A 24,885-nucleotide genomic window follows, 5' to 3' on the forward strand; every position below is an offset into this window, starting at 1 on the left:
AGTTGGTCAGTGGCAGCTACACAAAATTGGAATTTTTATTTTATTTTCTACTAATATCATATGCCACTTAAAATGCTAACATGATTCTTTTTCCCCGTTTGATTTCTAACCCCAAAACCACCAAATCCAAAATCCTCCCCACTGATGATGGACTGACCCTACCCAAATATTATACATGTAGAAATTAACAATAGTTTTTCACAAAAAAAGACAATATATTAATCGATTGACACCCTAAGCAAAGAGCACCGACACTCATTGCGAAAGATCGAACCAAAACACAATTGATAAAAGCAATTAGACATATAGAAAACATAGCATCTCGAATCTACTGTTGTTCACTATCACTATATAAAAGTAGATATCTAATGAATAATTGTTGCTAATACAGCATAAACACAATAAAAACAACTCTAATTTACAGCTCCAAATACCATCATATACTATTTGACCTCCATTTTCCACCTTTTTTCTGTATTTCCAGTACGTAAAGAATACATCACAGAATAAATAACAATAAAATGCAACAACCCACTGTGGAAGAATAGAGGGAGTGGAATATGGTGAGCATTGACTAATTGATGTAGCTGGCTTCATCATGCTACTCCATAGGAATATAACTCATCCAGAAGGACTTCATCCCCAAGCTTCCTGAGCGCAAGGCAGCCATTGCTATGCAGACTTTCAATGTTGAGAGCTTCCTGCAGACTCGTCCAAGTTAGCAGACCTACCACATAAACAAGTGCTACAACCCACTCTAGAATCGTAAGACCTTGACTGGCGGAAACTCACCCCTTCCAACCTTCTCAACAAACATACAAACACACAGAGCTAAGTTATCCACGGTTTAGATGTCCACCTTATAGTATTTGTTTTACATACTGAAAGTTCCCTCCCATCAGAAGCACTACTTGCATTACATAGTTCACACAGCTATTTCTTGTGTTTGATTCAAACATGTCAAAGTTGCTGACTTATCGTTTCAACCCTCAACTTATGTTATTTGAGGGGCAGACAAATAAGTCAGTGGTAAAGTATTTATTTTTAAACAGAACAGAAATAAAACTCACCAATCTATATCTTATCAAAATCATCATCAAAGGCATCATCCCCATCATCTGAAAAATAAAACAGGATAGTCAACGTACCTTGATCATTCAGAATTTCTTTCAATTCTACTTTAATTTCCCTAACCACGAATTAGATTCATCAACAGCAACAAAAAAAGCAAACCTTAAAATGAACAACACATTCAATCTTGAAAAGCAAGAGAATGGACATGAAATATAAAACTAAAAATGGTTATAGTGACACTCATAAAATTAGAGAAGCCTGTCAGCCAATTTAAGCAACATATATCTAGAACATGATTGGATTGGCAAATTGGACTAAAATACTTCAGCCATCTCAGTAATTATACAGCACAGAAATTAAAATCATTTTTTGGTGGTTACCGGAGTGAACATTTATAGCTTCTGCAAAGAAAAATAGAGATTATCATGTATTTACTAATGTTATGAGGACATTTGCAATAATTTATAGTAGTGAACGTTATTGAAAGGAAGCAATACTTGAAAAGAAAGATGTATAAAGAAAGACATTAGAATGAAAACGAGATGTTTAAGTTTTATGTTGTTGATTGGGTTTTCTGACATTGTCTTGCAGATCTTTGGTGCACACTGTATGCATCTGATTATGTTTTATGCTCTTGTTTGGGTTCTCTGAAATTGTCTTCCAGATGTTCTGCATCATGACATGTATGCATATGGTACTAGTTATCCTAAATACGAACATAACTTAAATGATTACAAGCAGAGATGGTAAATGTGGATTTAAGACGGCTAAAAATAACTGCATGAAAATAATTGCTTTCTAAAATTATTTTCTTTATTCATGATGGCAACAGACTTTAGATACAAACTTGAGTGGACTGGACACAACATGTATACAAACTAAAATTTAACAATTTACAGAGGAACGATTCTAACAGTTATTACTATTATCCTTTTTATGAGAATATTATCATTAATTCATTATAATTTTGGAAAACTAATGTATATAACTACCACAATTATATTGGACACAAATTGTAAAAACAGTTTTTATCAATCCAACAATGCATTGCCCTTTCATCTTGTGGCCTTGGATATATCAAGTGGGATATTGGAATTAACATGTTGCCAAATTAGGAACGAGGCATTCTTTTTGAAATATACTAAAAAGGGAAGTAAGACAAAGAAACTGCGATGGATGGAGTACTAAAAAATGGAAATGATACCTATCTAATATACAACAAAAGACTGAGCTGGTCTGTTTAGTCTAACCTTACTTCTGATTTATTTCCTTTTGATTTCCTTTTTGTTAGAGAAGTGACACATGCAAAGAACAGGGAAAGAAAGATTGACTACAAAACTATGTTTTTCCTGAATTGCGAAACAAGGAAAGCACAATCCACTGTTGGAAATATGTTGTAGTGTAAATAGAGTACCTGGTCCATCATCACTGTCTTCTCCAAGGAGAAAAACATCCAAATCCTGGTCTGATGTTGATGAGGTTGCCTTCTTATTTTTCTGGGCAGTTGCCTCAGTCACTGGTTTACAAATTGTTCCAGCTAAAGAAACCTCCTTTTCACTCTCAACTTGAGCCTTTTCAACAGATATTATTTCGGCCTTGGCCTCTTCCGTGTATTTCTTTTCATACCTAATTCAGATGTAACTTAAATTAGTGAAGCTCTTACTACTAATATGGGCTAAATTCAAGAAAGCATACTTGTAAGTAGAAGAAGATTGAGGTTTTTTGCACCTAAGAGTGAGGCCTAGTGGTCAATGAAATGGGTTTGAGAACCATGAGGTCACAAGTTCAAATCCCGGTGGAGGAAAAAACACTAGGTGATTTCTTCCAAGCCTTGGTGGACAATGGACAAAGGTATCCAGTACTTGAGCTGGTGGGAGATAGTAGATACCCAGTGAAATTAGTCGAGGTGCACGCGAGCTGACCCGGACACCATGGTTATAAAGAACACAATTCAGGCTTTCTATATTTAGGCATGTGACCAAATATTCTTTCCTATTTTACCATGTCCCCTCACTTTCCTTGGGAAAGCAGCTATATGCTTCAATTAGCTATTTAAAATGCCTTACCTTGTGCTTTTATTTGAAAGGCAAAGCTCACTCTTAGCTTAAAGCCTCTACAAGGTCTTCATTGGCATGTTAGCACACCACCAATTTGTTACAACGATAAAGGAATTATTCCTAAATTCATCGAATCATTATTATTATTTTTAATACGTAAAATAAAATTGAGTAGAGAGGCACTTAAGATAGTATGAAGTGTATACACCTGATAACTGAAACCCAATTTCCTTTCTAGCTAGGAAACTAAAAATATTCATTACGCTTTTCACATTATCGACATAACTCATCTTACACCAAAAATCTAAAGGAAAGACATAAGCACTTTAACTGAGAAATGCCATCAGCTTTGCTTTGAAAAACCCACTGATTCACTTCTTCATCAGCATGCAGCAGATGCAGATTATGTCCCAATATCGTTTCTCTCCTTGCCAAACTATTTATTATACCAGCACAGTTTTAAATCCTATACTGTTCTGGGCTTATATGACTTAACAACAAACATAATGAGGAAGCACTGCCACAGTTGTAAAGCCATGGTCAGTTAACGAATAGCTGGTTGACAGATTCTGTCCAAGCCTCACATAAATGGCATCTATTGCATCACAGTCAAGCAAACTCATGAAATATTGTTAGAAGAAAATTTGTTATTCCATTTAAATTACTCTTGCACTAGCCTTTGGTTCAGGGTTTTTGGTCAAGATTGTCTAACCTCATGAGAGATCTTCGAGTTTTCATTACCATTGAATGATTACCTTCTTTTGGATTATGGGAGTTCATCAGAGAAAGTGCAGAAGGATCACCTGAATTCTTTACTTGAGTTGCTTAAGCTCAAAGACATTCCTGCATGTCCCGAACGAACCAATAGAATGTGTAGAATGTAATATATCTATGGCTTTTGGAGGTGTAAAGCAATTATATTTGCTGAGATACACCATCAGATTTACCAAGGAACTGACTTCATTAGCACTAAGGTCTTAATCTTAATCATTCAAATCTTAGTCTTAATCTTAGTCATTAGCTTCGATCTTAACCATGAAGTATGTTTTTAATGTTACAACCACTTAATGGGTCTTATGGATTAAGATTTGTAATGAAGTCTTAATAGCATTTAGATGTCTATTTTCTTAAAAAAATATCAACGATGACAGTTCGCCAATTTCAATTCATTCACCGCTACCACCAGGCCCATCATTATCAAACTACTGCCGTTGCCACCCACCATCATTAACTACCACCACAGTTCTCGATCACTACAATCAGCCATCACCACAAGTTCAAAACATCATCACCACTAACCACCATTATCACAACAACCATTGATCACTAGCGAAGATTACCACCATCGATCACCATAATATATTGCCAGCCACCATTGTCATTCATCAACACCATTAGCTATTACTATCATCCAACTATCAACGCCACCACTAACTGCTACCACCAGCTTCTACTACCCACCACATTATCACTAGCTACTACCCTCAACACCATCCTCAATATACACTCACAACCACCACCACTAGTCATCACCACAACCAATAATCATATAATTTTTGAATGATATTTGGTTGATATAGTATTAGATTAATTTCATATTTTATTCAAATTCTATATTTATTAATTTTTAAGTTTAAATAAAGACAAATTTTACATATTCAAATATTAAAAAACAAACAATCAAATTATTTAGCATTCAGATCTTAACACAACTTTTTAATATGCAGATGTGTATTCAGATGTCTTATCCTAATAAAAACAGATAAGCTAAGAAACTTTATTTTCACATTAACATCCTTGGCATTTATTATCACTGAAATCACACCGTGCATCATTTTACAGTCATCTTACGTGTTCCCTTCTTATTTTTTTAAAGTAAGAAAAATGAAAAGAAACTGGTTAGAAAAAAACAATTCAGGTGGCCCTTCCACTACATCAGACGAAATGAGAATGGCACTAGTAATCGTCAAACAATTAGCCTAGTCTATTCCCACTATTGGAACCCTTGGAAAGGTTACATTCTCTTCTTAATGAACTGTCAAAATCTTCATCCCCTTACCCTTCGGGGTGGTCCAATGGTTTGGGCTTGGGACTTCCATGTTGGATATCTCAAGTTTGAAACCCCATGCCAGAGAAAGCAAGAGGTTTGCCTTCTGGGTCGAGCTCGTTGCATCGTCTTGCCTAGTGGAGGTTACCTCTCCTATGTGGTTTGCGAGATATTGCATTGAGCGGGGGGCTTTACCCTGTGCGCACCCAGAGGGCAGCGGCTGTGGGTTTCCCTTGACATCAAAAAACAAAAATCTTCATCCCTTAGTCCTAAATAAGACAAGCTCTTTTATACTGAAACCTTCCCTATTAAAAAGCCAACATGATTCTGCATTACTGTATAGCATCCCAACATACTCCAGAAATACAGACAGAATTAGGTCGGTTTGTGTAAGAGATTACTATGTGACATGAAATGAAAGATCTCCAGTGAGGTACTTACGGGGCCACATGACTGTTAACTAAAATAAAGTAGATTCTCCAGAACTTCCTTTCCTTCATTATCCGTGGGCATAACTCATATCTTAGCTTTGAAATTTCCTGCAAACACACCACAGTAATGCTCTTATTAACAATGACAACTTCTGAGACAGTATACTTTTCTTTTTGTTTATCAGACAAAAATCCCACATTGTGACCTAAAAATCAAAAAAGATACATTCAGCAGCAAAATTCAAAAAAGCAGATTACAAAATTCAAAATAGCAGATTATAAAGTACTCAACAAAAATTGTCATGTCCCATGAACTGACAAAAGAAGCTGACCAGGAGAGTCAGTGAACTTCTAAATTCAAAACACAAAATAAAGCAACAAACATTGAGACCCTTGAGATTTACACTTGATTAAGCACAAGTGCATAAGACTTATCTACTTAAATAATAACTCTGAGTGGGTAACTCTATGTGAGCTCCCCAAGGATTAACAGTAGTAAGTACAGATAAATGAGAGGGATATAATAGGTTGATGACAAACTTAAAACCAATGTTATTATCTTAATATTGAATTCACCAATATGCTCTGACCTGTATATTATGAAATGGGACAGATTGTGAGAAATGAATAAAGAAGATTACTATAGCTGACTCCAAACTAGGTTGGAACTGACATGTAGTCGATTGACTGACCTACTCTGTGAGGATGATAACAACCAAAGTAGTACCCCCCTAGTTTAATAAGGAACAACAGAAGTCATACCTTGACAGATGAAAGAACAAACTTTGCGTGTTTTTCCTGAAATTCTGTAAGATCCTGCCGAACATTTGAGACTGTAGGAATATCAGAGATCACTGAATCATCTGCACACCAAAGACATACTTCAGTTAAAATGTTCGTTTAGACAATAGGCGACTGAAAGGAGATAAACAAGGGAAAGTGAGATTAAGCATAGAAGAATCATTAGGAATTGTAAGGTAAATTAAATTTTTGTTTTGATAGAATACTGCCATGAGAGCTAGCTCATATAGCCTGGTCCCAAGCCTAGACTAAGGAGGAGGAGTGTGGTATGTTAACGGTTACTAAAACAAGTATATTTATGATAAATCCCATAATAGCTTACTGAGTGAAATTAAATGGGTCCAAATAGAGTGTTCAGATATTAAGGATCCATATAGCTTACTCCAACTAGCTTGGGATGGAGGCATGATATTAGTAGTTGTTGATAAATGAAGGAAAATCACAATTTGGAACAAATTTTCTGCCATATATTACAAATGGCCAGCTCTATAAATTATTGCATGAGATGAGAATCTCAAAAACACATGTATCGAGTTTTATTTTCATAGAAATTGGTTTTTGCTATTAGAATTCAGGAAATGAAAACAGGAAAGAGTTGCTTCCACATACACCTTTTCTTTAGCTAACTGCTAACGCTTCATAATTTTATCTAATTCCACCCATACCTATCAAACTTTGCAGTTCCTATAAGAGGTGCAACCAACAGTGTCCAATACCAATGCTTTGGAATTGGCATGTTCCATATGCAAATTTTGCAGGGTTATTTATCCAAAAACAAGCACAATGACATTTATATAACTCATTACTTCCAAGAAGGATAAGGGGTATTAAGTGTAATGTATGACTTAACCATTTGAATATTAAGAAAGTATATAAATGGGATGAGTAAATAAATAGAATATAAGCACAGTTAGGATTTTCTACTGGTAATAACATACAATTGGTTGTCAAGACTAGTAAATGAAACAACGTTGTGCATCTATTGTAGATCTAAGCTAGGTCATAGATGAACCAAACTAATGGATTTCAAGGTTAATACTATTTTACTACCACCTTTAAAAATTAATGATGCCAATCTCACATGGTTCAAATGGTAACCCAACGATCAAATTATACGTCTTACGTCATGCTAGAGAAGAATATTAACAAAGTGTGTTCCTGAACATACTTGGTTTGCCTCTGTATAGTGTGTCATCATTATGCATGTGTAAATTATACATGCAGTAATAAAATAAACATAACGAATATACGGGCTATTCAAAATAAAAGTGATACTGTCAGTAATCTCAAATAAATGAAATGACTGCCGAATGTAGTGGTTACTCCAAAACAATTTGAACATGTTCTTGTAGGTATAAACTCCTGTATAACACTAAACGATAAACCTAGTTTCTCTAGAGCTTCTAGTTGTTTCTTTGTTGTATGTCCATATTTACCACTGCCATAAAACATTTCATATGTGTACAGTTATAGTTCCCCAAATAGCAAAATATAATAATAAAAATGGTCTTCGCCATTTCCTACTATCAGAAAAATCAGATTGAAATTTTGACATAAGCTAAATGTAATATCCTCAATATGGTAAATCTCTTTAACATACATTCACTCCGAAAATGAAATATTATAGTTTTTCCAGTACAATACATGCGCTGGTAACATGAAAATCAAGTAGATAGAGTAAATTACCTTCAAGTGGAAAATCCTGAAACGTATTAATGGTAATCCCCTTAACGAATTCTCTCAAGTCATCGGTAACTCCAAATTTCAGGAGATCGGCAGGCGTAGGTGCAGGCAATGCCGTTTGAGTCGTCGGAGATGGCGAAGAATCTACAATGTGAGAAAGCGCAGAAGAAGGAATTTGAAACTTGATCTGTTCAGCGCGTTTGAGCGCATCAACTTTGATCTGATCGGCTCGTTTAGAAGCTTCGGAAACAATAACATCGGCGCGTTTAGAAGCTTCAACAGCAATTTCTTTAGATCGTTTGGAAGCCTCAACGGCAATTTCTTTGGATCTCTTAGATGCCTCAGCAGCGAATTCTTTGGATCGTTTGGATGCTTCTAGAACAACGTCAGAGAGTTTTGAGGAACCAATGGTTAGGTCCTGTGAACGATTAGCGGCTTCTATAGTGAATTCATGGGTACGCTTTGCTGCTTCTTCAGCGAAACTCCGAGCTTTTTGCCAGAAATCCATGGAGATTTATGGACTTGTGAGTAAACAATTGACAAGTGAAATGGAGAGTTTTAAAGACGACGACTAAACAAGAGGAAGACGAGAAACAAATGAGAACAGTGAAGAAAAAAAATTGTACTTCTTATGTATAAATTGTAATGTCAACAAAAACTATATATAAATACTACCCATTTTTTCGCAGCTATAACAAATATTTATTGGATATATATATATATATATTAAAATAAAATATTTATCTTGATAAAATAAATGAAATAATATAATATATTTTAAAATAACAATATATTGTATTTCATACTTTTTATAATTATCTACACAAATTTTGATTTGGTGAAAAAAAATTGAAGTTCTTCATTGTGTTTTTATCTAATAAAATTTTCTTGTTGGGGCGTCCTTAGTACAGAACTAAAATTATAAATGACGAAACTAGTTAACAAAGAGGCCTCCGTAGCATAGTGGTATTGCGTTCGCTTCGTAAGCGAAAGGCCGCGAGTTCGATCCTCGCCGGGGGCTCCTTTTAATAATATTTATATTATATTTACTGTTGTAATTTTTTGTAATAATATTTATACTTAATAAAGTATTCTACTATTGTTTAGAATTCAGAAAATCATTAGGAATTTTGATTATTTAAGTAAATTCTTTTCTTTAACCACAATGTGACCATTTGCTACCGAGTCACAAATTTCTATTTTTTTATATTTATTCATTTTTGACTTTTTACTTATTTTTATTTATTATACATAACAAAAAGATAAATGACTCTTTTATTTTGTTTGTTCTTTTCTTTAACCACAATGTAACCATTTGTTACCGATTCACATTTTTTTATTTTTTACTTTTTACTTATTTTTTTTTATATTACATAATAAAAAGATAAATAACTTTTTTATTTTGATTGTGGGTCACGGGACGGGGTAATTTTTTTTAGTTTTAAATAAAAATACTAGGTAATTTGCGGTGCTACATGGTCATAAAATGTTACATTTAAGGTATAAATTTATCTTTTCACATTATATTTGAGTATGAAAGAGTTTTTAGTACAAAATCAATTAAATAGATCAAAATTCAAATTTGATTTCATCTTATTATTCTACTCAATTTTTTACTTTTTATCTTTTTTCTTTACTTATATTTTGAAAGATACTTAAGAACATAAGTTTATAATGTAAAAATAATAATTAAAAAAAAGAATGAAATTCAATCGGTAATAATATGAAAAATTGAAATTAATTGTAAGATGTATAAAATAATTTGATAAAATATGAATATTATAATGTCCAAAACGTAAAACTGAACGTATGCAAATTATGTTAAATTTAAATTGCTAAGACAATTAGATTATCTAGCTAATTATATCTCTCATATGTAGAAATGAGACTTTGGTGTGACCGAACATAACAATTAAGAATGGTACACAAAGTTAGTTCGGTTGTACTATAAATGTGGACCTATGCCATTGGTTATGGATTGCTTCAGTCTATTTGTTTAACGCGTGTATATTTCTTTCTTTCCCAGCACAAAATATGCATGATCAAAACACATCAAAGTTCTGGTTTCTTGCTCCAGGTGAGCTTCCCCTTTTTTCTTTGAGTCTAAAGCCTAAAAGGCAAAAAAAAAAAAATCAAAAATACTAAATGGGTATATCAATTTCTTTTCTAACCAAAAGGATAAAATCACTACTAATACAGCGATTTTATTTTCAAAAATCGCTGACCTATCAGCAATTTTGTCCATATTCTTTTTCTTTTTTTAAAAAAAAAACATAGCTGCCAATGCAGCGTTTTTGAAAGTTTTTTTTTTTAAAAAAAAAGTTAAAATTGCTGCAACAGCAGCGTTTTTATAAAAAAAAAATTTTGAAAATCATTGTGTAGGTAGGATTTTTATGGGCAATTTCTTTTTTTTGTAAAATCGATGTGTTAGACAATGATTTTATGCACTTTTTTTTGAATAATTTGTTTTTTTTAATTTCCTGCCAATTATTTTTTTAAAGTGATTTGTTTTTCGAAATTTTCTGCCAATTATTTTTTTAAAGTGATTTGTTTTTTATTTTAATTTTCTGCCAATTATATTTAAAAAAATTATTAATTATATATAGTTGCCTAGCATGGCACCAAAAAGAGTTCCACAAAGTAACAACGATTTTTCAAAAAAAAAGTAAAAATAAATGTCCCTCTAAAATCGCATCCTAGATAGCGATTTAAAAGTTTTTTTTATGAAAATGTTGTATGGGCAACGATTTTCTTATAAAAATGGGAAATCTTTCACTTTGCTTTTTCTCTCTCATTGTTTTTCTTTGCTTTCTCATCATCTTCTTCTAAGTGCTTTGATTAAACTTCATTGAAACTTTCATTTTTATTTTGGTTTTGATTTTGGATCCTGTTGATAATTTGCCTATCTATTTATTTCCGATTATTACTCTTTATTGTCATATGATGTTATTTGATCGAAATTAGAAAGAAGTGTATCTGATTTGACTAAATGTTAAAGTTCAAAATTAAATAATTTAATGAATTGCGAATTAGGGAACAACCCTAAGTTGAGATTGAGGAAGTACTTTCTTCAACCTGATGATTTAGCATACAAGGTTTGATTTTTTTTCTTCAAGTTTTTATTTTCTTAACTGAAAAATAGAAGTGAAAATACGATGAAATTTGCTAATTCAGGTAGTTTAGGAAGAACATGTAGTGAAAGAATATGGGCTTTTAGAGACTCATGCAGAAAGGAAAAATAGAAAAGGGTGAGCGATTTTCAACATTGATATTTGTAATGCACACAAGATGTTTGCAAAAATGTCACAATTGAAAAATCAAGACTTTCTTTGTATAATTCACAATTTTGCCAAGTTTTGTGTGGTCTGATTAGGATGGGTTTTATCCCCAAATTTTCTTTTATTTTTCCTATGGGTTTCACAGTATGAAAAAACTGATGATATTAAAAGTATGATATCGTTTTTTACAAAAAAAAAATTAAAAGGAAAATGCATCACATAGTTGGAACAAATAGTACTACTTTACTTCTTCATACAACTGGTATTGTCTTCATATTTGTGTTGCTAAAGTCTTCTGTAATTATCTAAACTGAGCTACCAACTTTGACTGCCCTCTTTCAGGTTCATGCACGTGTACTTGTCATTACTGCTCACAAGTGTTTTGAACTTCCTACACTATTGTAAGTGTCAATTTTTCGTTTTTACTACAATTATATTCGACTAACTACTTTGCTCTGTCAGTTTCTTTAGTTGTTTTTAGTAAGAATGTGTCGAAAACTTCCACTTTCTTCCCTTTACTTATAATAAACGCTTGACTTTTCTTTTGAATTGCCTCCACTATATAAAAGCTACCTACATGCCTAAGCTTTGAGGAGTCACGCCATCCTTGATCAAGCTTTGACTCTTTTTGGGTATCCGTTGTGTATACATAAAAATGCATTGCCTACTTTATTAATTGGTGTTGTTATGTGCTGACGGCTCCCAATTTCTAAATGCCTATGCTCACATACTACTTATTATGTATTCTCCTCTAAATAGACAGTTGGTTCAATCGAATCCTCCCTGTATTAGACACTATTCTATGAAATGATTTACTGTTTTTCCACTTGATTTGTTATTATCATTTATCTCCCTTTACAGGCCTGGTAAGTTTCTGAGAGTTATAATTGTCACACCCTTTTTTTTTCCAATTATTTTTTATTTTTATTTTTTGAAAGAAAAAGAGTTTTTCCAATTAAAGTGACGTTTTGAAAAGGGATAATTATTATTTAGAGTCGTCACTTGGAATTGAGTTTCAGTGTTCCAAGTCACCTTTTTTTAAAATCCCTAATCAAAAGAAAATTTGACTCTATTTTTTATTGGTCTGCGAACTAGAAATTCAGGTAAGGAATCTTGTTGATCGAGGGGAAGGTGTTAGGCACCCCTCGAGTCCCGTGGTTCTGGCACGGTCGCTATATTAACTTTAGTATGACTTAACTTAATTTTTGGACATTGTATTATTTAAACTTAATAACAAAATTGTTATTTATCCTCAGATTTATTCTAAACTTATTTGAAACTGACTTATTTATTTTAAAGGGTCTTTTTTTTTTGTGTAATTAGTTCAAGTCAATTTATGATTATTTGTTTGTTTATTTATTTTAGATTTAAAATAAAAAAAAGTAAAATTTTATAAGATTTGAAGTTAGTTTTATCAAAAAAATCCTAAATAGATTAGGAATATCTTTTTTTTTTTTAATGAAACAACATTGTCTCTTTTTTTTCGTACATTTTTGTTTTATTTTTTAATTTTCTTTTTTAATTTTGTTTCATTTTTTTTTGTAAAATCTATTTCTCTCCTTTTTCTTTTTTTCTTTTTTTTTTAGATTTTGTCTTTTTCTCCTTTTTTAATTTTTTTTTTGGTTACTTCTTTTTTTTTACGTTTTTTTTTTGTTTCTTACTTTTTATTTTATTAGTTTTATATTTAATTTTTATTTTCATTCTCCTTTCATCTTTTCTTTTTCTTTTTGATTTTTTCACGTTTTTTTTTCTTTTTTTTTTAATTTTCTGTTTCTGTTTTTTTTATTCTGTTGTTTTTTTTATTTTTTTTTACTATTATGGTTTTTTTTTAATTACTTTTTTTCATTATTTTTAATTTTAGTTATGATTCTGATTAATATTTACATATTCTCTCAATGATAAACTTTTTAATAATTCGAATTAGATAACCATCTTATACTTATTTTAAAGAATAATTTTTAATTTAAATAACGTGTTAAAAAAAATTGAAATATATTACATATAAGTTTTTAAAATTACTTAATCAATTAAAAATTTTAGTTTACATCCTAATCTAACAAGTTTATAAATTTTATTTATTTATTTTTTTAGTGAAAAATTAGGCTCTAGAAAAGCATTAGCTATTAAATATCATGAAATAGATTCTAATATAAATTGCATCTAAAAAAATAACAGACACTAATAATAAAAAAAATGTATGATACATCTTTTATTTTATATTATTTTGTTAGCAAGAAACATTTTTTTTCGTTTTTCAGATCGAGAAAAAAATAAAAAAATCTTAACATGCATCACATATTGACATTGCATAATAATAACATAAGATTCAAAGAACTTCATATTATTAGATTCATATATTCATACAACATTACATTTAAATAATGCGAGAGTTTAAAATTACCTCGCTGCAAAGATGGATATCACGAAAAATAACTTCTATGATCTGCTGATTTGAGCCACGAATTTGGAACCATGACAAAAAAAAACTCTAACTCTCACCTAATTCTCAAAAGAATGACTCACTTTTCTTCCTCTATATATTTCTCTCTGTATTTCTCTCTTTTCCTCTCTGTATTTCTCTATATCTGTGTATTTGTGTATCTGTGTATTTTTTTCTTCTCAACTGAACGTGTCTTTATAATAATTTTGGCTGAGAGTTTGGTGCTAATTAAAAGGAACGTAATAGAGTTAGATTAGGATTTAATTTGAAGTATTGTTGAGGGGATTGGGGTTGAGATAAGGATGGATATACAATAAATAAATAATAATAATAGAAAATTAAATAAAATAATAAAAAAATAAAATTAAATGGACGTCCAAAGAGAGAGAGAGAGAAGAAAAATAAAAAAATAAAAAAAATGGGATGAGAATTTTTAGTAAAAAAGTTAGGAAGTTGGGAATAATTAGGATAAGGGAAAGGTAATTTGAATATTTAGGACTCCCCTTTTCTCTTTTTCTACCATTATTTTTAAACTAATTAAAAGTTGAAGATTTAAAACAAATACCATAAATTCATCATTTTTATTATTAAAGTAATTTACACAATTTATTATTTTTTATTTATTTTAAATATAACCCTTTTAAAAAAAATTGGTGTTTGACTCTTTATATTTTGGCAAAAAATTAGGTGTTTACAGTATGCCCCTCCTTGCTTGAAAACATGAAGAGTTTTCATGTAAAGACGTGAACAATGTGACTAATTTTTTACTGAAATATTTATGTGAAAAATTTATAGTAGAGAAGAGGTTTGACTGTGTCCTAACTTTTAAAAACTACCTATCCTATGTTGAGATAATAAGGAGTCAGGCGTAGTTCCAATGAGTTAGGCAGTTTTGTCGAGATTCCGGTTCGTAGCTCCAGCTATTACATAAAAAAAAATAAAATGCAGAAGGAAAGATATGAAATCCTATCTATTCCGATAGTGCTAAGTCTTCATTTTGGATTCTCAGATATCGCTTCACCCTCTTTAGGTAGGTTCATCTATTCCGAACTTTGCTCTAAACTTCTGAGTTTAAGACTTGAAACTTCATGACTTGACTTCAGCTACTGACGTTCTTCCGCATGATATTCTTGAAAACTTATTTTCTTGAAAGGATGAATTCTATTATTTTTGAACTGCAAATTTGTGTGCTATGTAGAAACCTGCACACAAAACAAAATTTTCTACCTAGTTTGCACTAGGAAATTTTGTGAGTTATTGATGAAAACTATAAAAGTCTATACTAATAATAAAAATAATGTTTTTATAGCCTATTACAAAATGTAAGAAAATAAGACAAAAGGGAGTTTTGTACCCAAATTGCAATCAGGGGTTTATTGTGCCCTGTGAAGACATGAAAAATAAAATATGGGTTATTGTGCTCTATATGCAATCCAGAGGTTATTGCACCCTCTGAAGACATGAAAAATAAAATAGGGGTTATTGTGCCCTATATGCAACCAGGAATTACTGTGCCTTGTGAAGAAAAATGATAGGGGTTATTGTGCCCTATATGCAATCAAGGGGTTATTGTGCCCTCTGAAGACATGAAAAATAAAATAGGGGTTGTTGTGCCCTACATGCAACCAGGGGTTATTGTGCCTTGTGAAGACATAAAAAATGATAGGGGTTATTGTGCCCTATATGCAATCCAGGGGTTGTTGTGCCCTCTGAGGACATGAGAAATAAAATAGGGGTTGTTGTGCCCTATATGCAACCATGGGTTATTGTGCCATGTGAAGACATAAAAAAATGATAGGGGTTATTGTGCCCTATATGCAATCCAGGGGTTATTGTGCCCTGTGAAGACTTGAAAAATAGGATAGGGGTTATTGAGCCCCATATGCAACCAGGGGTTATTGTGGCCTGTGAAGACATAAGAATGATAGGGGTTATTGTGCCCTATACGCAATCCAGGGGTTATTGTGCCCTGTGAAGAAAAAAAATTATAGGGGTTATTGTGCTCTATATGCGATCCAGGGGTTATTGTGCCCTGTGAAGAAAAAAAAATGATAGGGGTTATTGTGCCCCATATGCAACCAGGGGTTATTGTGCCCTGTGAAAACATAAAAAAAATGATAGGTCTTATTGTGCCATATATGTAATCCAGGGGTTATTGTGCCCTGTGAAGACATGAAAAAATGACAGGGGTTATTGTGCCCTATATGCAATCCAGGAGTTATTGTGCCCTGTGAAGACATGAAAAAAATGATAGGGGTTATTGTGCCCTATATGCAACCCAGAGGTTATTGTGCCCTCTGAAGACATGATTTATATATATATATATATATATATATACACACACACACACATTTCTTCTTTTCACTTATATTATTATCATTATTAATATTATCGTTATTTTATTTTATTTTTATTTGTACATTGAACAAACTAAAAATAAAATAAAATGCCCCAGATTCAATAAAAAAAAATCATCTTTATTGTTATTATTATTTTATCACGCATATTATATGGAAAGTAAAGATTAAATAACTTACCATCGCGGCGTTTGTCTCTCGCAAACTATTTACATGATTCTGCCTTATACATGTTTTAAGTCAAAGAAATGTATTGTTAATTTTACTACATGGTGATTGGTTCGTGACTTTGAATATCTTGTAAAGCTTGACTTCTGGATCCGCCCCGCTTGGAAGATTCATCACATTGATGATTGTGCGAATATCTTGTAGATGTCTTAAAAACAGTCCTTATCTTTCCTTGAAACACTTTTCATGGACATTCTAACTCATCACCATTTTGTGCATGTTGTGTGGTTCATTCATTCCCAAGCGACTCTTTCGCTTTATATATTTTCATCTCGGTATCGATTTATGATATTTATTTTTTCGGTAGGTTCACAGCCCTAGCCAATATGGTGCATGTTCCCAACATTCAACTGGAAATACCGTAGTCAATTTTGCGGATTTAATTTTATTTTCTCACTTGACACGAGTTGATACTGAGAAAGAAAAATAAAAACTCAAAGAAACACAAGCAATAATGACACGAATGAAAGGGTTATGAAGGAAAAATTGTGTCTTTAGAAGTAGAAGATAAATAAGAAAATGTTTAAATGAGTGAAAAGAATCTTATCTGAAAGTACGTGACAACTTTGAAACATGACATGCAATTGGACCGAATGTTTGATCTTTTTTTGAGTTATCTAAATCTCAGGAAACAATGTTGCACCTTTCAGTCTAAGCTTGACTTTTATCATGATGGCGCTCATGTCCAGACAAAATGTCATCATTTGATCAGTAACACCTTTCGTGATTTTTCACCATTAAGACATTCTAATCTTTGTCACTCAACTAACCATCGTCTTATAGTTCCCGTAAGGGTTTTCACTCACAACACTCTCTTCTTCATTTTCTCCATAGTTCGCCAACATAATGTCTCTACTTTTAGAGAACTGAAGAACATGATTATCTTTTGATTGAGTGATTAGACCGAACCCTAATGAAGGGCTGCCTACGTATCCTTTTAGGAATCAGGTCAAACGTAGTTTAATGAACTTTTCGTGTTTTTTTTAATTTTTTTCTATTTTTTTCGTTTTTTAAGGCACCAGACTAGTGGTGTTTGAGATAAAGAGGATACATTTTTATCTTCTCATCATAAAAATGAGGAGTGCTAAATGTAGTATCTCTTGATCGAATCTACATTGACAATTGTGTCAATTGCCTTTCCCTCCATATCCGCCAATTGCAGAGCTCCTTTGAATAACACTTGCTTAATAACATAAGGGCCTTGCCAATTTGGAGCAAACTTTCCCTTGGCCTCGTCTTGGTGGGGAAGGATACGTTTTACAACAAGTTGACCCACTTCAAAATTCCTTGGGCGTACTTTCTTATTATATGCCCGAGCCATCCTCTGCTGATATAATTGACCAAAACAAATTGATGTCAATCGTTTTTCTTCTATCAGCGCTAATTGTTATAACCTCGATTTAACCCATTCTGTATCCTCGATTTCTGCTTCAACAATGGTTCGAAGAGAAGGGATTTCAACTTCTGCGGGTATGGCAACCTCAGTTCCATAAACCAATAAGTAAGGAGTTGCACCGGCTGACGTACGAACAGTCGTGCGATATCCCATGAGAGCGAAGGGTAATTTCTCATGCCACTGTCTAGATCCTTGCACCATTTTCCTAAGAATCTTCTTGATGTTCTTATTCGCAGCTTTAACAGCCCCATTTGCTTTGGGACGATAAGGGGTTGAATGACGATGAGCAATTTTAAATTGCTCACAAACTTCCTTCATCAAGTGGTTGTTGAGATTCATTGCATTGTCTGTAATAATTATTTTTGGTATTCCAAAACGACATATGATGTTGGAATGAACGAAGTCCACCATCGCTTTCTTGGTAACTGATTTGAATGTGACAGCTTCTACCCATTTGGTAAAGTAATCGATGGAAACTAAAATAAACCGATGACCGTTAGATGCTTTTGGCTCTATTGGCCCAATAACGTCTATGCCCCATGTAACAAAAGGCCATGGAACATACATAGGATGCAACTCTAAAGGGGGTGAGTGAATCAAGTCGCTATGAATTTGGCACTGATGGCACTTGCGAACAAATTGGAAGCAGTCTCGCTCCATGGTCAACCAATAGTACCCTGCCTGAATAATCTTTTTTGCTAGGACGTAACCATTCATGTGTGGGCCACATACCCCTGAGTGTACCTCATTCATAATTATTTCCGCCTCTTGATTATTCACACATTGTAATAAATTCAAATCCGGAGTCCTTTTGTATAAGATATCGCCACTTAAGAGGAACCCATTGGCAAGTCGCCTAATAGTTCTTTTTTGATCTCTATCAGCATGCAGTGGATATTCTCTAGCTTTTATAAACTTTTTGATGTCGTGATACCAAGGCTCACCATCTGCCTCTACCGCAATTATATTGCAATAACCATGTTGATCCCTAACTTGGATTTCCAACGGGTCAATGTAGGCATTACCTGGGTATGAAAGCATCGATGCTAAGGTGGCCAAAGCATCAGCCAACTCATTGTGAAACCTGGGAATATATCTAAATTCAATGGACTTGAATTTTTTGATGAGATCTTCTAAACATTGTTTGTACGGTATGAGCTTAATGTCTCAAGTTTCCCATTCGCCTCGAGCTTGTCGAATGAGCAAGTCAGAATCCCCTAAGACTAAGAGCTCATGTACATCCAGATTTATTGCCATATTCAAACCCATGATGCAAGCTTCGTATTCTATTGTGTTGTTGGTAGAAAAGAATCGAAGTCGTGTTGTGGCAGGATAATGACAACCACTTGGTGAGATAAGAGCTGCCCCAATTCCCACTCCATTTTTGTAGATAGCCCATCAAAATATAATTTCCATACGGGGTCATTATCAGGAATTTCTTCCTCAATAGAGTTGATCTCTTCATCTGGGAAGTACGTCTTTAAGGGTTCGTATTCATCATCAATCGGATTCTCTACCAGATGATCGGCCAACACTTGTGTTTTCATGGCGGTGCGAGTAACATACACAAAATCAAATTCGGTAAGCAAAATCTGCCATTTTGCCAACCTACCCGTCGGCATGGCTTTTTGAAAAATATATTTCAGAGGATCCATTCGAGATATGAGGTAAGTGGTGTGGGACAAAAAATAGTTCTTCAATTTTTGGGCGACCCAAGTTAAAGCACAACATGTTTTTTCTAATAGAATGTACTTTGCCTCATAGGATGTGAACTTTTTGCTCAAGTAATAGATGGCTTGTTCCTTTTTCCCTGTGACGTCATGTTTTCCTAAAACGCAACCAAAATAATTATCCGTTACCGAGAGGTATAAAAACAAAGGCCTACCAGGATCTGGGGGGGACCAGTACCAGAGGATTTGCTAAATATTCCTTAATTTTTTCAAAAGCATTTTGACACTCACTTGTCCATTTAATAGCAGCATCTTTTTTCAATAACTTGAATATCGGCTCGCATGTAGTAGTGAGTTGAGCGATGAATCGGCTGACATAGTTTAACCTTCCCAGAAAACTCATGACTTCAGTTCTGGTTTTTGGAGGTGGCAATTCACGAATGGACTTTATTTTGGAGGGGTCTAATTCAATGCCTCTTCGGCTAACTATAAAACCCAAAAGCTTGCCAGATGGAACTCCAAATGCACATTTAGCCGGATTAAGCTTGAGATTGTACTTTCTCAACCTTTCAAAAAAATTTCTTAGATCACGCACATGGTCAATTTGCATTCTAGACTTAATGATGACATCATCGACATACACCTCAACTTCTTTATGCATCATGTCATGGAATAATGTAGTCATAGCTCTCATGTAGGTTTCCCCTGCATTTTTTAGACCAAATGACATGACCCTATAACAATATGTACCCCATGGGGTAGTGAAAGCAGTTTTTTCAGCGTCTTTTTCATCCATGAGAATTTGGTGATATCCGGCGTAGCAGTCCACGAAAGATTGAATCTCATGTTTAGCACAATTGTCAACCAAGATATGAATGTTGGGTAGTGGAAAATTGTCTTTTGGACTTGCTTTGTTTAAATCTCGATAATCAACACAAACTCTGATCTTTCCATCCTTTTTTTGTACTGGCACAACATTAACCAACCAAGTAGTGTATTGGACGACCCTGATCACTTTTGCATTCAGTTGTTTCATGATTTCCTCTTTGATTTTATCGCTCATATCTGCCTTAAATTTTCTCTGCTTTTGCTGGACAGGTGGAAAATCAGGATGTATGGGAAGTTTGTGAACTACCAAATCAGCACTTAACCCAAGCATGTCATCGTATGACCAAGCGAAGACATCTTTGTATTCAATTAAAACTTGAATTATGTCGTCTCGAATAGTTCGATCGACATGAATGCTTATCTTTATTTCTTTCACTTCTTCGGGAGTTCCCAAATTAAACACCTCTGTTTCACCTAAATTAGGTTTAGGCTTATTTTCAAATTGATCCAAACCCCTTTTAATTTCTTCATCAGCTTCATCTTCATCATATTCCTTAGACTTAGGATTCATTGTTATGAGATCAGACAACTTTTTAGGATCTAATTGTAAACTCCGCATGCATGTCATATTATTAAAGTTAAGGTAACTGAAATGAAAATAAGATGACAAATATTAGAAAGAGTAGGAACACAGAAGATGACTAGAACTTTATTGCATTGAATGGGAAATGATAGAAGGGTTAACAATAAAGCGAAACAACTAGAATGTTTGAATTACAACCCTGAGAATAATCCAAGAAAAATAAAATAAAAAAAACGGCAAAACAAAACTACCATGACTCCTTTTTTGTAGGGAGAGGAGTGGCTTTCCAGTTATTGAGTTGGACATTCGGACCGATAAACTGCACATCCATATGACTAGTGCCCTCACCCCTCTGAGTCATATTTACCTTATAAAACATTTCCTTGATACCTTGGCACATTTCATCCACATCACTTGGGATTGATAATTCTGGACACGGTTCACCTTGAGATTTAATGAAAGATTGAGCAATATGGGGGATCGGCTTCGACAGATTCCAAGCATTTCTTTTACAATCTTTTGCCCCTATCAAATCTAGTTGGATTGAAACCCAAACCGAATGTATCTTGATTACCCATTGGACTGATAGGATTCACAATTCCTTGCCCTTTCCGGGTTCATAGCCATTTTGTACCATTTGAGCCACCACCATGACTGAAGTAGAGGACAGACGAGGTTGGAGGATAGGATTTCCTTCTAAGAACTAATTAACCATTATTATCTCCAAAGCCTGATAGTTGAGGGATTCACAACCTCTTTTGGCCTCAATACATGGTATTGAAGGATCTCAGGTGATTGGGAGATCATCTTCACCATGGACAATGATTTCTTGTTTGTCATGTTTAAACTTGACCACTTGGTGTAGAGTAGATGGCACAACTTTTGCCATGTGGATCCATGGCCTACCCAAAAGCAGATTGTAAGACGTGTCCATGTCTATAACTTGGAAAGTGATTCCAAACTCCGCTGGTCCAATTGTAACAATTAAGTATATTTCGCCTAGAGTATCCCGTTTTGCACCATCAAATGCCCGTACACAAACATTGTTAGTACGAATTCTATCAGTGTTGATTTTTAAGCTCTGTAGAGTGGAAAGAGGGCATATGTCTACACCTGATCCTCCATCGACCATGACTCTCTTCACATAGTGTTCTTCACATTTCACGGTTAAATGTAGAGCCCTATTATGTCCAGATCCTTCCAAGGGCAATTCATTATCCATGAAAGTGATTCTATTTACCTGAAAAATTCGATTGACCATGTTTTCCAAGTGACCTACTGTAATATTTTCTGATATATGTGCCTCATTCAAAATTCTGGTCAACACTTCACGATGTTCTTTAGAATGTATGAGTAATGACAATAAAGAGATTTGAGCAGGCGTTTTCCTCAACTGATCTATAACAGAATAATCTTGAGCTTTCATCTTTTTCAGAAACTCTTCAGCATCTTCCTCAGTGACTGGTTTTTTCGTCGGCAACTGATTTTCTTTGATTTGTTTGTCCCTCCTTAATTCTTCTGGAGCATTACATCTTCCGGAACGATTTAAGCTTCTTGTTTCATTTGTTTCTTCGACTATCTCCTTTCCCTTGTGAGTAACGACGACTTTGTTGTAGTTCCACGGAACGGCCTTGGTGTTTGTGATAGGAAATTGCGCTGCAATTTGTATCACAAGTAGCTCTTTCATACCTTTTTGATTTTGATCAAACATTGAAAATTTACCAGGAATGTAGCATTTTGGTCCCTTCAACGGTACGTCTCCTCTTTTTATAGATTCAGGGACATACAACACTAGCTTCCTCGAGTTCCCAGAATTCGAACGTGCACCTTTAACAATTATCAGTGCCCTTTGTATGGGTTCTAAAATCATACTAGACTCTTCTCTTAAAACCTTGCTTTCCACTTTTGTTCTACTTGTTTGCTCATAATCTTCAAAAATGCCAACCATCCCCACAACACGCTCATTATTATGAGCAGGGAGTGGGTTATTAGTGACATTCGGTGCTTCCTCATTGCGTACCTCGATTACCTTATCCTCAATTAACTTCTCAATGACTCTTTTTAGGGTCCAACAATTCTCTGTGCTATGACCTGGAGCGTTGGTGTGATACTCGCATATAACAGTCGGATCAAAACCTCTTGCATTTAGATTGACAACGTACGGATTGACAAGTTCAACCAGTCTCAATTGTATCAATTTCCGTAACAAACTCGTATACGATTCCCCAATTGGGGTAAAATTTTCTTTTTGACCTTGTTCTCTCGTATAGTTTGCCCGGGGACGTGGATTATATGGCGCCTGGAAATTTTGTTGTTGTGGGCGAGAAACTTGTGGGGCAGGCCCCCGCCATTGTTGGCGCGAAGGAGGCCGGACATATGCCTGAGTATTGAGAACTGCATATTGGGACGGGTAATAATGCCGAGGAGAATTATATTGTTCTTGTTGGACTTGACAATAAGGATTGTTCATGCCTATTTGAACACCTCTTGATCCAGATGCCGCCATGGACCCTTCCTCCTTCTTTTTTCGATTGGTAAAATTACCGAATCCACTTTGTATTGCTTGTGTGGTAGCTCTAATGGCTGCTTGACTCACAATCTTACCTGACTTTATGCCATTCTCTACCATTTCTTCAATCTTAATTGCTTCGGCGAAAGGCTTGCCCATTGCGGCGAGAAGATAATGAAAGTAGTCAGGTTCTTGAACCTGGAGAAAAACATCAATTAACTCATAGTCTTTCATCGGCGGTTTGACTCTAGCCGCCTGCTCCCTCCATCTTATGGCATATTCCCTAAAACTTTTTGATGGCTTTTTTTTCATATTAGCTAGGGAATTGCGATCGGGAATAATATCAATATTGTATTGAAATTGTTGGACAAAATTTTGTGCCATATCATCCCAAACGTGCCAATGAGAAATGTCCTGATCGATAAACCATTCTGATGCTACGCTCGTTAAACTCTCTCCAAAGTAAGCCATAGAAGTTCTTCTTTTCCTCCGGCTCCTCTCAACTGAGTACAGAATCTTCTCAAATGAGCCACTGGATCGCCATGACCATTATATTTATCAAATTTTGGAGTTTTGAACCCTAGAGGCAAGTGAACATCTGGAAACATGCACAAGTCCTTAGATGAGACACTTTTGTGTCCTCCCAGACCTTGCATATTCCTTATGTTTTGTTCCAAACTCCTCATTTTTCTTGCAATTTCTTCATGTTCCTTATTCTTAATGTTTTTCTCAACTTCAACGGGAGAACTGTATTGGTGGTGGTAAGAGTTAGGAACATTGAAAGTTAATTTAGGGGCATGACCTTGGCCGTATTGATCTTTGAGTATAGGGTCATCATTGGATTGTTGTACCAATGTCGGTTGAGGAATTGTATTAGTTTGGACAGTAGGCATGAAAAGTGGATTATTCATCATTGATGGTTTTAACGGATTTACTGAGGAAGTTCCGGCAGTATTAGATGTGTTAATGTAGGGTCCAAACCCAGGTGGATAAACCGGGTCACTTGTTGAGACTTGGATGGGGAATGACATATTCACATTCAAATATTCTCGAATTGAAGGCGGAGGAGCTTGGCCATTCATCCAAGCTTCATACATTTCAGTCATCTGTTGTCTTAACATTTTCACCTCTTCTATAGGTACCAATTCTTGTGCAACCATTTGGGTTTGTGCGTCGTCATTTTTCGACTCTGTTCCGTCTTTATGTGTCATTTTTTCTTTCCCTTTTGATCTTGTGTTATATTGATGAGATGCCAGCTCTCCTCACAAACCAACCACCTTTTAAACTCTCTAAATTCTCATATATATATATATATATATATATATATATATATATATATAAACATGTGTTAGGATTCAACATATTGAGGATATTAAATTCACGTTGTACGTTATGCACATAGATTTTCATATGTCTATAATGTGTTCTGGAAGACTTTTATGTTTCATCCCGGCTTTGGATGACTTGCTTATGTCATTTGGTCCCCTACTTTACTTACTTGAA

General features: G+C 34.2%; 1 protein-coding gene and 1 non-coding gene across 3 annotated transcripts; one reads left to right on the forward strand and one right to left on the reverse strand.

Annotated features, from left to right (window-relative positions):
* Positions 1–284: 284 nt before the first annotated feature.
* LOC101265408 (uncharacterized) lies at positions 285–8,789 on the reverse strand. 2 transcript variants are annotated; one of them, XM_004252205.5, is made up of 6 exons: positions 8,097–8,789; positions 6,372–6,472; positions 5,620–5,717; positions 2,489–2,700; positions 1,071–1,118; positions 285–701 (listed from the first exon to the last, which is right to left on the reverse strand). In XM_004252205.5, the coding sequence occupies exons 1-5, from the start codon at positions 8,599–8,601 to the stop codon at positions 1,075–1,077; spliced, it is 960 nt and encodes a 319-aa protein (XP_004252253.1). In that variant the 5' UTR covers positions 8,602–8,789; the 3' UTR covers positions 285–701; positions 1,071–1,074. The 2 variants fall into 2 exon arrangements, with proteins under 2 accessions (XP_004252253.1, XP_019067163.1); XM_019211618.3 differs by having other exon boundaries at positions 285–802.
* A 253-nt stretch (positions 8,790–9,042) lies between these two features.
* On the forward strand, positions 9,043–9,114 carry TRNAT-CGU (transfer RNA threonine (anticodon CGU)). Its single transcript has one exon. It is a non-coding gene; the product is annotated as a tRNA-Thr (tRNA).
* The last annotated feature ends 15,771 nt before the right edge of the window (positions 9,115–24,885 follow it).

The sequence above is a fragment of the Solanum lycopersicum genome, chromosome 12, assembly GCF_036512215.1.
Source record: "Solanum lycopersicum chromosome 12, SLM_r2.1".
NCBI classification, from domain to species: Eukaryota; Viridiplantae; Streptophyta; class Magnoliopsida; order Solanales; family Solanaceae; genus Solanum; species Solanum lycopersicum.